General features: G+C 41.4%; 4 protein-coding genes across 4 annotated transcripts; 2 read left to right on the top strand and 2 right to left on the bottom strand.

The window, feature by feature from the left end:
* Positions 1-3,673: 3,673 nt before the first annotated feature.
* On the top strand, positions 3,674-4,554 carry COCMIDRAFT_110313 (uncharacterized protein; the record flags this gene model as incomplete). Its single annotated transcript, XM_007695422.1, has 2 exons — positions 3,674-4,076; positions 4,130-4,554. 2 exons carry the CDS (start codon positions 3,674-3,676, stop codon positions 4,552-4,554), a joined length of 828 nt encoding a protein of 275 aa, XP_007693612.1.
* Positions 4,555-4,996: 442 nt separating this feature from the next.
* On the bottom strand, positions 4,997-6,662 carry COCMIDRAFT_41700 (uncharacterized protein; the record flags this gene model as incomplete). Its single annotated transcript, XM_007695421.1, has 8 exons — positions 4,997-5,158; positions 5,198-5,322; positions 5,397-5,536; positions 5,614-5,696; positions 5,802-5,963; positions 6,036-6,175; positions 6,209-6,527; positions 6,576-6,662. 8 exons carry the CDS (start codon positions 6,660-6,662, stop codon positions 4,997-4,999), a joined length of 1,218 nt encoding a protein of 405 aa, XP_007693611.1.
* Positions 6,663-11,235: 4,573 nt separating this feature from the next.
* Positions 11,236-11,433, bottom strand: COCMIDRAFT_110324 (uncharacterized protein; the record flags this gene model as incomplete). The annotated part of the gene is made up of 1 exon (XM_007695420.1): positions 11,236-11,433. A coding segment is annotated over one exon (198 nt), but the record flags the coding sequence as incomplete, so codon positions are not given.
* An 866-nt stretch (positions 11,434-12,299) lies between these two features.
* COCMIDRAFT_41699 (uncharacterized protein) lies at positions 12,300-13,980 on the top strand (the record flags this gene model as incomplete). Its single annotated transcript, XM_007695419.1, has 5 exons — positions 12,300-12,476; positions 12,557-12,948; positions 13,003-13,727; positions 13,784-13,941; positions 13,978-13,980. 5 exons carry the CDS (start codon positions 12,300-12,302, stop codon positions 13,978-13,980), a joined length of 1,455 nt encoding a protein of 484 aa, XP_007693609.1.
* Positions 13,981-14,387: the final 407 nt, after the last annotated feature.

Here is a 14,387-nt window from a genome sequence, read left to right as displayed (position 1 = left end):
CCTAATCCTACTCGCCCTAACCCGGATCGAGCCAGAGAAGTATTAGCACTCCAGACCCCGTGTAACACTATTATTCGCTACTATAGATCTCACCTTATTATTATAAAGTTCCTGTTATATATATAATATAGTAATAATAACTAGTAATTTTAATACCTAATTTACACTCTAGTCCGCTAAGCTCTAGAACGACGTATCTTACTAAGCCTTTTAGTATCTAGAGGCGTCGCGTTCTATAAGGTATATATTCTAAGAGTCTATACTATTTAATCTTACTATCTAACTACTAACTACTATAGATTATATTACTATAAAACGCCTCTAGAGCTTACCTACTAATATCTTTAAGAAGACTTTTTTATATACTAAAGAAGGGGAAGTTATTAGATCTATAGATATAGTTACTACTTATAGACTCTAGAATATAGAATTCTCTCCGCCTATAAAGAAACCCTTATTACTAGTTCTAGATACTATAAAGACCTTAATTAATAAGATAGGGTCGTATACTATAAATAGTAAAGAGATATAGGTAATCCTTATAGATTTACTAAATTATATTAATAATTAGTATTATAATAGAAAATATACTATATACCTAGATATAAGTACTAAACTCCTTAAAGATATAATATAGAGTAAGAATAGACTAATTTCCCTAATAGATAGTATAATACTTATTTTTACTCTAGTAGTAGTTACTAATTATAATCTATAATATAACTCCTCTAATATCTAGTCTTTTACTTACTCCTTTATAGAGGTTATAGAATTATTAAAGAGATAGAATTCTTAGAATATTTTAATAAGGTTATTCTTAATAGTGTATATAACCCTATAAAGTATTATCTTATTTACTCTTTAATAGTATTAGCTTTTACTAGGCGAGTTGCGCCGCTAAGTATCTCTAATTAGGTTAATAACGATCTTATAGTCCTACACTATAAAAAAGCTATAGCTATAGTAAATAAATAGCGTTATACTAGAGGCTCTATTCTTACGTTTAAGGTCTATCGTAGGTTAAGTATACTTATATACTTTTAGCTAATAGACTATACTAGGCTCTAGTAGTTCTAGTAGGCTACTAGTAGATAATAAGTTAAGATAAGTAAGCTTATATATAATTTCTATAGGTTAAAGCCTCTTAATATATTAATCTAAGTAATATAGATTTACTACTATAGAATACTATAGCTATCTCTTAGCGTCTAAAGCTAGAGTTACTAGACGTGTGTGAAATAGTAATATCTTTAAACTTAGATATAAGAAGCTATTAAATCTCTTTCTAGTATCTATATACTATAGAGAAAACTTACTGCTAGAGACTAGGGCAAATATTAGTATATAAATAGAAACTCCCTACTAGCCTTTCTTATATTAATAGATATAGTCGTAGTTTCTAAATAACGATTTTATCTATTACTAGCCTCTATTTATAGTATATAACTCTAAAATAAGAGATAATACTAGAATCGCGTTATAGTTCGTAATAGTTATATCTAATATGTTCTTAGATCTATATAGTTAAAGGGTAGTATTATTAAATAGCCTAGAGCTAACTATTGTCCTTAAGAGATCGAAAGCGTATATTAATAATTAGTATATAGATGTAAAGAACGCAGTCTTAATAACTACCCTACTAGGACGTTAGGCCATACACCTTTAATACTATGAGCTTTTACTCAGTATGCATCGCCGAATAGTTCAAAGTGGCACAAGTCAAATTCTGTACGAGGATAGCATCAGGGCTGTAGCGACGGCTTCGCTTCGAGTGCTCGAAGAGCTTGCTGTCGATGTGGACCCATTACAGGCAGCTATGGACAGGTTCGAAACCGCCTAAGCTAATCCGGACTTAAGCTCCCGCTGGGGTAACTAATTTAAAACCTTAGGGTCATTTTGGGCTCGGTCATATCTGCCTTTTGCACTGTCTCAATATCAGTTCACCTTTTCCCAGATGGCATTGCCGTTCTACATCGCATGGGCTCCGCACTAGGGTTCTTGGCACGAGTCTCGACTTTGTCACCTTTCCCGCTAGACAAGTTGGATCGAGTATTTCGGTTGGTAGATGAACGGATACAGCAGCAGAGAGGTCGCTCAGGAGCGCTACTTGATGCGACTCTGAAGTAATTTGTGGGGGTGCACTGATAGCACGTAGGCGCCTAAGCACTAGGTTTTGCCTTATGTGTGGGATCAGGACCGTGATGCTCCTGAAAATTGATGCAAGGCTCGCGCCATATGGACGTCCACCTACCAATATAATCAATACCATCTGATATTCTTTATAAAAGCATCTAATGGCCTGTGTTTGTAAAATAAGAACAAGGAGTAAGAACACTGCGAAAACTAGAAGCACCTTCATCCAAGATGATTTTGAGCACCGCAACACCGTCACAAAATCCAGTTTTCTCAACGCGAGAAGGTACTATAGCTATATTTCAGCTATGTGTTTATCAACAGTCCCAAACTTTGTACCAAAAACACGACGTCGAATACTATTACCCTTTCGCGTTGAACTTATTCCTCACTGATACTTTGATACATGAACTTCATGCACCTGCAGGTATTCCCACAGAGAAGACCCCAATGCTGCACAAAGTCGTCTCCAAATTTGAGAGGGATCAAAGCATCCCGCGTTGCCATTGCGGAACTCAAGCGCTACTACGATGCACTTGGAGGTGACATTGTGGATCTTGAACTTTGGTCATATCCTTTAGCCTCAAAGAGCGGGTGATTCTAGGAAATTAGATGCGCATTAGTTTTACCCTTATAGTTGACAGCCAGAGATCTTCAATTTAGGTATGTTTATGAGCCGGTGCAAGACTGCTAAGAAGTACGACATTGCTGAATCCACGATACATGGTGGGCAACAAGGTGAACAACCAGACGCGATAGCTCATCCTGAACAACAGCAATTGACACTAGAACCAGGATCCTTCTAGTTGACAAGATAATTGATGAGAACTCGTGTGCACAACCCCCATGTCGTCTACACGTAGGAGGAATGGCACCCAAATCCTACACACGAATAGCGGCTACAAGCCACTTAGGCAACTCTAAGCGCTCCATTTAATTGCTGATGACCCACGAGTCGCGTCGATAGTTGACTGGGCGGTTGAGAATGCGCGTACCACTGGCGCTAACTACGAGGCCGCCAAGCGATATAAGAGCTATCGGAGTGTACACAGATAGGGCTAGGCATACAGTATGACAATATGTAGAATATCAAAGATTCTCATATCAAGGAGATCGCCAGCTAGTTACTCAGCCATCCGCCAGATAGGCCTGACATCTACTCGAACGAGTCTTTGATACTCGTCGAAGCTGACAGGTCCTAAGCTATATAGGGCCCAACAGCCTCCATCGGCTGCTTGCGCCTCTTTGATAATGGATCGGCCGGTACTTACTTAAGCTTACTCGCCTTAACCGGAACCAAGAATAGAGAAGGTATAGCAATCTCCTACGCAAGAGTAGAGCCGCCACGGAACGAAGTAGAGCCGACACGGAACGAAGTAAAGCCGACACGGAACGAAGTGAAGCCGACACGGCACAAAATGCAACATGAACGGACTATGCTAACAGTAACTCCAAACTTCATAGACTCACCTCCACTCTATCATACCTAAAATATAATCTTTTAATATATACCTATTGCGCATACATGTTCAAAGTGGGAATGAGCATTGCCACTCAACAAGGACGAGACGAGCGGTACAACGCAATAGGTTGTACTTGTAATGGCCTTGGTACTAGCATACACTCTGGAGTCAGCAATAGCGATAACGAAGACGCAGTTGTGTTACGACAGAGACGAATATCTACTTGGACGACTGTGCAGAAATACTGGTGGTTAATAAACACGACATTGTTCCTCACGATAATCATTTTACTTATGAATGAGAGGGGGCGATATCAGACTACGAATAGCCAGTGGAGTCTTACTGGGGATATTTCTGGGTTTGCACCTCTGTTTTCGCAAAAGATTGTTAGTTTCAAACCTAATCCCATCTTCACTCCCGAGGACGCGTCGGACTTTTGGAGCAACGAAACACAAGAAGCATGGCTGAGCATTGTCCCCGGTATAATCCTGCGAACCTCGATTGTCTACGCAGATTAGACTAATGCATCATAGAGGGCTTAGGCTACGTAAACGTAAAGAACGCAAGCGATTATCCAAATCTTCCACAGCCCCTCCACCACTATCCAGGCCGGACTGTTTTTACAACATCAGTGACTCATCAGTTACATTGTTTATATGTTATACTCAAGGCTTACAATTCAATGAAACTCATTGGAACCGAACATAAGCTAACGAAACCATACACACCAGAGGATCCTTGGCACCTTAATCATTGCTTCGATTACATCAGACAAGCAATAATGTGTGCAGGGGACGTGGCGCTAGAGGGAGCCGCAACTACCTTTCCAGTTGATGAACATGGTCGTGATAGAGGGGGTAGTGACGAATGGGATGCCGTCCATGTATGCAAAGATTACAGCCAGATATATTCATATTTGGAAAAGGAGTCTGCTAGTCACAAAAAGTGGATAGGTTAGCAAAAATGGAGGAAATTCAGCTACTCTTGGTAGCGCATGAGAGAGTAATGTTATCTGCGTGTGACATGATATCCGTGAACCGCCAACCATTAGGTATAAGGGGGGGTAGGTTGGGGTGTGGCCTACCATTCCTTTCCAAGAAACAACAATCTGACTAGCTTTACGCTAAATAGATGATCCAATCTAACCCAAGACATAACATAAAAAAGCTAGAGAAGTTTCTACCTAGGCCACAGCTACCATAATTAGGGGGGTTTATAGTAACTTAGTATCTACAAATGGTAGTATAGGTTGCTAAAATCAGGAGCGTAATTACTGTTAGATTACTTAAGATGGTAATATTGTATAGCTTTATGCCTTTAGAGTGAATATTTGAATATAATCGCGACTGACTCTGAGATTCGTCGTTCGTCCTACTTTTGATCAACTTGTACGACTTTATCTAACATAAAAGACTGTCAAACAAACGTAGTTTTATAAAAGACACAAGAAGGGCGAAAACGGCTTGGAAACCTTTCGTGCGTGCGCTTAAGATGGCCGTGTCGTGTCCAACCGTAGCAGAAGCACCAGCCTGCCAACCTCCATCTATCACTGTGCGGGTTAGCTCATCGGAGACTCACGCATGCAAAGCTGCTTCTGTTACCCTATATTGGACCGCTATGGAAATAGCAATGCTAGCCACACCACCGAGAAAGCGTAGCAGGTTGCGAGTAGAAGTGGCCACGGCGCGATCCTCTGGCCGGCTCAGGGTCTGGAGAGCTACAAGGCCTGGCATTAAGGTGTTAGCTTTTTAGCGCGAAGCAGATGCGGCCGTGACTCGAGGATTGGAAGTGAATACCCACCCGGCTGGTGCACAGAGTCTACGCCTGCCCCCTCAATCGCTAAAATTACTAAGTACGCAGGCAGTGGAGTTGTGCGTGAGAAGACGAGCTTCAGATCGGCCCTAAGAGACCAAAGCAAGAACCTGACGCGGAGGATGGTTCTATATCCAAATTAAAAGACCGTATAATTAGAACAGTCATTTAGTGTTTTAAGAACAGGGATTGGATATCTACATACCGAGCAAGTTTGGACATAATAGAGCCGGACGATGCGCCAGCAAGGCGTTGAGCTAGAAGAAAAGGTAGTATGAGGGTCGCGCTCTGCAGAGGTTTATAGCCTCAGATAATCTGCAAGTAAAGAGGAACGAGGTACTGCGTTGTCTGCCGGACAAAATCGTGGAGAGCGCCCTATGCCAGAAGAGTTACCGGAAACCACCGCTGGAAGAGCTGCCACGGCATAATAGGCAGCCTCGCCCAGTATCCCTCGTAGAGAGCAAATACAATGAGGCAAAAGACGTCGATGATGATCATAGGTATGGTGTATGCACTGCGCCACGGCCAGATGCTGCCGCCCGAATTGATGGGTATCTCTTGGTCCACGAATCGCCTGGATCAGCATTGTAATGACGATTGCTCGGTAAGTTGTGTAGATCCAATTACAAGAAAAATGATAATACCTAAGAAAGATGCCGCAATCCCAAGCCAGTCAATCTTCTTAGCTTTGTCTTGCCACCCACTCGTAACCGGCTTGAGGGGCAAGAAAAGTAGCAACAAGACCAGACAAAAAGCCGCCAAGATGGCTGGGACTCAGAAGGTCCATCGACAACCATCACGGTAACGTACGAGACTGGCAGCTACAGACGGTCCACCCGTGGCGGCGACTCCTATGGCCAGGTTGATCATGCCCCGGTACTTACCACGTTCCTTCAGACTGAGGAGGTCGCTCACGATAATGGCGACAAGGGAGCTGATGCCTCCACCACCGATGCCGCTTAGCACGTGAGCGGTGTAAAGCCAAGATGAGCTGCGGGCAAAACCGCATAGCAGTCCGCCAGCCATAGTGCACGTGACCGAGACAAGAAGGATGGGCTTACGTCCCGTTACATCGGACAGTCGACCGTAGAGCGGCTGAAATGCAGTCTGCCCTAGTAACTAGGCTGTACCAATCCAGATAATAGAAGATCCGGTGTCGAGGGCGACCGCGATGGTCGGCAGTGTCGTCGTCACTGCGTTCATGTCGAAGTAGGACGTGAAGTAGCACAAGCAGAGACACAGGTACGCGACCATCAGGCGGGCAAAGGGAAGCTGAGAGGCCTGACCTTCCAGTTGCCTTTCGGGTTCCAAAGACAATCTGGCGTGTTGCGAGAGCTGGGTCGGTGCCTCATGCGCAGTGGGTTCTACAGGCAGCTCGGCACTGACAGGCTGCACAGGGATGGCAGCGCTGCCTGTTCCATGAAGTGACTGTTCTGACTAACCCATTTCCTCAGAGTTCCGATACAAGGCCGATTTGAGCGTGACTCGATCTGAGCATCGATTAGTAGGTTCCTAAATGGTCACGCATGCATACGTGCATCTGAGTACTTATAACTCTCGATAATGTGTTCGCTGACCTGTTACACTTACTGATACGAGATACGTAAACTACGTGAGTACAAAATTATGATCGAGCACTACATAAGTGCCTTTTTGTGGGGAAACTGTTTATACATCATACAAGAAATGCACATTAACCCGTGGCAGCATCCGATAACCGATACCCGGGATGTTGAGACCTTGGCGACCCCACTTTTCAGTTGGGTTATATCGTCGTCGCATGTTTGCGATGTCACGTAAGACGCTATATTTCCCACCTTAGTCCCAAGCATGTGCACCGGAGTGCACACGACTAGTTGCCAATTCAGGCTGACACAGGACCATTTTCTATTTTGGGATGCCATATAAATACTTGCTATATCGTTGCATGCTCTACGTAAGGGCCTGTCCTAAAAAAGTGATGAGCTCCTGAATTATAATTATAATTTTGATAATTACTACTTGTATTCGATGGAGAGTATTTAACCTAGAGGGTTAGAGCTAGTTCAAAAGTTACACTTTAATTCTTTTAGTTAGGTGATGATTATACTATTTTTCTAGATCTAGCGTTCGGAAACACTTCTATTTGAAAAAAGGTTGTAAGATGTGTTAGAACTACATAGTAAAATAGTGACTATGCGCACCTATTCTTAGTTTTACTTGTCAACACTATCGCTCTATCAATGCTATAACGCTCTAATCTAAACGACACGTTTACGACGCTATTGTTCTTTCTATCCTATGAAACATCAAGTGCTTTACTATAAAATCAAAGTACTATACGTATCTACTTCTTACTCTTCTTTAACTACACCTTTGTAAGAAACTCTCTCTACGAATTGATTAGACAACTTGCCCCTAAAGATTATTTAATATAGTTCTTATCTCCTCACTACTTCTAAATCTACTATTTCTTTAATCTCTTATTTCTCCCTCTTAACAGGATATTATTACGACTAGCCTTAGAATATAGAGGGTATTTCGCCGTTACATTTATTTAACGAGTAATATATAAGAAGGCGGGAATATAGTAAGAAAAGAAATTACGTAACGAGTCCTATAGATCCTACTTAGCCTTAGCATACTTTATATACTAGGACTTACTAGGACTACGTAACTAGTCCTACTAATCCCCGTAGTCCTATAATCCCTTATCATTACTAGGACTACGTAAGTATATAGTACTAGGTATTAAGCCCTTATAGCTTAATATATTTAACTTAAGTTTTAAGGTTAAGTATAATATAGAGAGTTATTCTACTTGCCTACGTTACTGTTCTATATTACGCCCTACCGCTCTATCTACGAAAACTAACTAATAAGAAGCTTAATACTAGAAGTCTTATAGTACTTCCACTCGAGCTATACTCTTAATAGATATTAAGGATAATATACTATCTTAAAACTTACTATTACTCCATACTTAGTAGGATTTCTTTTCTTCGCAGGATAGTATACTACGTGACTTTGAGTCCCGCGATCATTATCCTGTCCATTAGAATCTCTAGTAGCTTTATGAATATCTGTTTTGATACCTAGAGAGAAAACATCTTCTACTGTTACTTATGATATAAGAATATAAGAATATAATAATGTTACACGGGGTTTAGATCTATACTTCTCTTACTAGGTCCCACACTATAGCTAGTAAGCTTTACGCTAGTGTTCCGTAAAGTTGTCTGGCGAGATAGTAGAGTAGTATACTTAGATAGAAAGGTAATAGAAGGTTTTAATAAACTTAATCTATATTACTATAGACTAGTAGGTAATAATCTTATTAAGTAAAGTAACTAGTAAGAAAGTATAATTTAAGTTAACTATAATAAGAGTAAATAATAAAATCTATCTATCCTTATATCCTTCTTACTTCTAGTCCTACTATTAGACTTCGATCTACTATTACTAATAGCTATCTCTACTCGTGATGGCTGCTATTATATACGGCCCTGCCATCACTAATAGCACCGTCTTGGCGTGATGGCACGTCACGTGACCTAGCCCCGTGACGATTATTACCTTCTGATGTGGACGTCTATAGGCCTTCAGCCATCTCGTCACTTATTAAGGAGAGAATCCTTCTTGTTACTTGTAACAAATGATTTTATTATTTACTCTTATTAAAGTAAACTTAAAATATACTTTCTATCTAGCTACTACACAGGATCAATATATATTAGTCTGTCCAACCGATTAGTATTTATTAACCCTATATTACTACTTCTATGAAGTATGCTACTCTATTATATCGCTGGATAAATCTTACAGAGCTGTTTACTCTATCCTTCTCGCTCTAATCTAGATCGAGCTTAGAGAAGTATTAGGACCTAACTCCTTGTAACACCTGCATTGATATTAGTTATATCGACGTTTTAGCCGTCATATATAATAGCTAAATTACTGGTAGACTAATGTAAAAAAATGCCTATAAGACTAATTAAAGACGCTATTCTTATAACGGGCTAGATAGCCTATGATAGTATAGATAGCGGCGGCTATCTTATGCATTAACCACGCAGAGATATTAGCAAGTTCTAATATCTTATGTTAGCCTGTTTAGCGCAGTGTGTGCGTTCTAGTTGCGAGCGCAATCTATCAGGACTTGACCCATTACAATTCTATTATCATAGAAGGAGTTCTTTGCCAAGGCAACGGTGGGTACAATGATTTCTAGTGAGTAAGCCGGAGACTGGAATGAAGACATCTCGGTGGATTCTATTAGTAGCAATGCGAAACGTTCAGAGTTATTAGTACTAATGTTAAATTAATTAGCTCAGGTAAAACTTAGATGACTATAGCCTAAAAGGCGGCCTTAAAGCGAATTCGGGATTGACCAAATTCGTTATTATCCGAAAAGTCGTATGCCTTAATGATAGATGGTAATAATTCCTAATATGGTTAGCGTGTAGGATACGTCTTCGCAACGTTAGCCTAATAAGAAAAAATCCGGACATACACTAATCTTTTACTAGCTTCTACGTCATTAATTAGAAAGTGGAGAAGACTAAGAAACTACTAGGAGATCACATCTTACGCTCTAAATAGAGGTATTGATAATATGCCGGTGCTCAGTAAATTATTTGGACCAGATTCCGGAGTATACTTTGGTCCTTTTTCAAGCTTCTAGAAAAAATAAGAGTATCGGTGCTTATTCCGTCTTAGACTGCTCCGCAACCACACCAAATGCGCTTTTTAAAGCAATAACAGGAATTCCTCCTAATTTCGTTTTCGACGTAATTTTCGCCTCTTCTATCCATAAACTTGGCATGCAGAAACTCTGGAAGGTAAAGGCATCTAGCAGCTATCTAGTCACTATTCACGTCGTCGTACTTAATGTACTAGACGCTAAAGCTAAATCTTTAGGCGAGTGTTAAGAGCCTCGCTATAAGATTAAACAGACTCTTAGGATTAGTAGCTCGCCAGCGTTGCGAAATCTAAGCAAGCCTCTGGCTAGGTTCTTAGGTGGACATCATCGATACATTGCCTAGGGCCTTTTCACCCCAAATAGGCTGCATGTGGTGCCTAGAAGGCTTAACGCTCTAGGGAAAGCCTTAGCATTAAGTAAAGGTACCGTTTCCAGTAGAAAGGTCGTAATTTGTCTGTATAACGATGAGGTTATGTGTGGACTTTGTTTCAATTGCAATAGCTATCTGATATTGTCATCGACGACGTCTATACGTTTGTTGCATATTATAATATGAAGATGGCTATAGAATATCATTTTATCTACATAATTACGGTACTTGAGCTAAAGTAGCACTTCTAATCTCCTTGAATGTTCCATGGTCAAGTGGCCTATGCGATTAAAGTGAGCTATGCGACGCAATATCAGCGACACATTGCTTTACCGCCCTAGCGCTTATCTTCCTTACATTGCTATCCCGAGCGCTCGTACCGTGGACGATTACTCTCTAGTAGGGTTGAAATGGTATCAATACTAGAGAGAAGAATAAATACAGTGGCATGGCGTTATGAATGCGTATACAAAACAGTGATAGTGTGTTAGCTGATAAGCTATAAAGATGGGAACTTAACCTTTCTATACAATTCTACAGGACGATGTTGGAAGAAAGAAAGGCAGTGAGAAGCGACAACGATCTCAAATTTGTATACAATTATGATGATTATGTCTTCCAACATAGTTTAATCATCTAGGTACCGGGCTAAGGCAATAGCTACTACGAGCATGAACCTGTCCTATTAATAAATATCTCTACAGATAATAAGGTATAAGTGTATGCTACAAAGGCATGTATTTACGATGTGGCTACGATAATATTGCCTATCTACTTTACGCTAATTTAGATAAGTAGTAGGATTCTATTCTTTTAGTTGTATTGATTCGAGTCCACCGCCTAGCGCTTCTCGGAAAACAAAAATCGGTTCTCTCATAACTTCGAAGATAGTTTTCTATAAACTTAAACTCTTTAAGCACTATAAGTAGGGATAACTGTTGATGTGGCATCTCTAGATATAAATATCTCATTAAGATTCTAGTTTACAAATAAGAGGATGCTATAAGTCCTAGTTTTAAAATAACATAATGAGTTACGTAATAGACAAGTGCATCCAAGTGTTATAGAGTACTTAGAACGTTTGCAAGATTAGCACTGATTGGTGATTTACCTCTTAGAGACTTTTGGGGGAAAAGAGTAGGCGGTTTGGCTAGTTTAAATAGATTTAGCACAGTCGTGTTGGGATAAAGGTGAGGACTGAGCCACTATCCGTTCTCTCTATTTATTCCTGAATGCCACTTCTCTTCAATAAGCACATGATTCCACGGATTCATAGCTAGGACTTTAACAAGAGGGCAATTATCCACGCTCACAGAGTACGTAGTTTCCGACTATAGACACAATTGAAAAATCAACTTTTTACCAAAGACTTAGAGTCTCGGGGTGGTAACCTCGCGCTCACTAGCCTTATAGGTAATTTAGATCTTTAGAACGAGAAAGATGTCCAAGAAACGAACTAAGAGGACGCATAAATAGGCTAAAGTTCATAGTAGTGTCGACGATACCAAACAACCCCATTGTAATCACATAAATAATTTGATGACTATGATGATTGCATCTGAACTCGCTCCATCCCGGCTGCCATACCTCTAGGCCTAGTTCTTCCCACTGTGGAGCTGCATCGGGTTTATCCATATCGGGTAAGCGCCGAGAACCGCGGGTATCTCACAGGCCTGTTTGATATCGTACATGCTTTAGTTCGAGTTCTTAGCACACTCGTGTATTCTTATAACAATACCGCCTTTACTATTGTTCAGTATTTGATACTAGACACTTCTGCTTTCTCCGTACGTGTGGGCTGAATATTAGTACGCCTGAGGTTGGCAAAATTCACGTCGTCATGGAGTACGATTTTCTCTTTCTAGGCGCAAGTCCAGCCTGCTTTCTAGGAGCAGCCTCTGGTCTCCTATGTCTGCTTTTATGGCTTTCCACGAGGAACACTGCAGAGTTGGAAGCGCCACTTCTAACCAATGATTCCGGGGACTTCTTACAAATCATGAAGAAGGGTTACGCAGAAGTGAGTAGTCGATTTGAAGGGTCTTTGATCGAAGTAGACCTGTTATCGATGCTTTGCTAAAACAAACGTGCGCCATCAAGTACCGCGATCGGCTGTTTAAGATTCCTACATCCAACAAACCCATGGTGATCGTACCCACTCACTTACTGGACGATCTCAAAGCGTATCCCGAAGACAAGATCAGTTTTCGTCAGGAAATGTACGATCGTTACTTGGGAAAATACACATCGGTCGCTTCTAATAGCAGCGCCATGATCCACTCCGTCAAGTTTGATTTAACTAAAAACATCGGAAATCTTATTCCACAAATGCAGGACGAAACGAGCTACGCTATGAGCGATTTCATGTCTGACTATATGCCCGGGACGCAAGGATGGACAAGGGTACCAGTTTATGCTTTGTCTACGCGTGTCATTGCTTTGGTATCAGGCAGAATTTTTGTCGGCTTGCCGCTGTCACGAAACAAGGAATGGTGAGTATGACGGGCTCGGTAGAGAATAGTGAGAGAAAGCTAACGCTGTGGTAGGATTCATACCGCTATCTATTCAACCATTGACTCTTTCGGCGGGGCAGCTATGATGTGGCAATACCCCTCATGGTCTTGGCCGATTATGCAATGGATTATACCCCAAACAAAGCGGATACGCTTCTACCGACGAAGGGTTGCAGAGATGCTCAAGCCAATCATTTTAAAAAGACTTGAAGACATGGAGGGGGACCCCGAATTCAAGAAACCTTCCGATATGATTCAATGGCTGATTGACAACTCCGACGGCCGAGGCGGCGATCTTGCATTCCAGGCGAATGAGCACATAGTCATGAATGTAGCTGCCATTCACACTACTGGTGGCCAGCTTGCTCATACACTTTATGATCTTGCGCGATATCCCGAGTACGTGCCTCAGCTTCGTGAGGAGATTGACTCGGTTTTATCTCGGGACGGCAGCATCACGAAGCAAGGCCTCTTCCGCCTGAAGAAGATGGATAGCTTCTTGCGTGAAGTGCAGAGACTAAGCCCTCCGTCCATGGTTTCAACTAACCGAAAAGTCTTGAAGCCTCTGAAACTTTCAAACGGAGTCGTCATCCCTGCTGGCACATCGTTAGCTGCTTCTCCAGCATGCGTGAGCAGAGACCCTGCGATCTGGAAGAATCCAGATGACTTCGATGGACTTCGATTCTACAAACTTCGAGAAGCAGAGGGAGACGAGAAGTATCAATTTGCTACAGTTAATGAAGACGCCCTAAGCTTCGGTGAGTAATGGTCGATCTCGGGTGGGCAATTTCAAATGATACTAATCTTCATTCAGGCCACGGCCGCCATGCTTGTCCAGGGCGCTTTTTTGCGTCTGCTGAATTGAAGATTGTTTTACTACACATTCTACAGAACTTTGATATAGAGCTTTGCGACGATTATAGGAAGGATCGACCTTTGAATACTTTCGCGGAGGTTATGGCTGCACAGGACGTCACGTACGAGCTTCGTTTCCGCAGAAGGGCACAGTAACACTACTACCCTCTATCCCTCTCATTTCAACCTGGTTAGGGTTAGGGTTAAAGAAGACTTGCGTCTGAAAATAAACTCGATTGGATTTGGTGTCTTTCTGTAAAGTGGTTCTCTAGATACCTTCGTAAGAAGTATACCTTTCGTTTCTTATAATTCTATAGAAAGAAACTCGTTAGGAGCGTACCAGAGGGCAGTTTTTATACATTAGAGCGGAAGGAAGTTCTCCCGACGTGTCTACCTTGCCACCTAGATAAGCTCCTGGCGGTAAGCAGAGGAATATCCTACGTAAGAGGCACAGCTGTAGTTTTTGATACCCTATCCTCAATCCCTGACAGGATTAAGGTCAAAATCGACCTTAATCCTAGATTTCTTGGCGACTTTGCAGACCTTAATCCTGCAGAAAAGGA

This window comes from Bipolaris oryzae (assembly GCF_000523455.1).
Source record: "Bipolaris oryzae ATCC 44560 unplaced genomic scaffold scaffold_315, whole genome shotgun sequence".
In the NCBI taxonomy this organism is placed as follows: domain Eukaryota; kingdom Fungi; phylum Ascomycota; class Dothideomycetes; order Pleosporales; family Pleosporaceae; genus Bipolaris; species Bipolaris oryzae.
The sequence above is the reverse complement of the archived record's forward strand: the minus strand, read 5'-3'. Positions and strand labels throughout refer to the sequence as shown.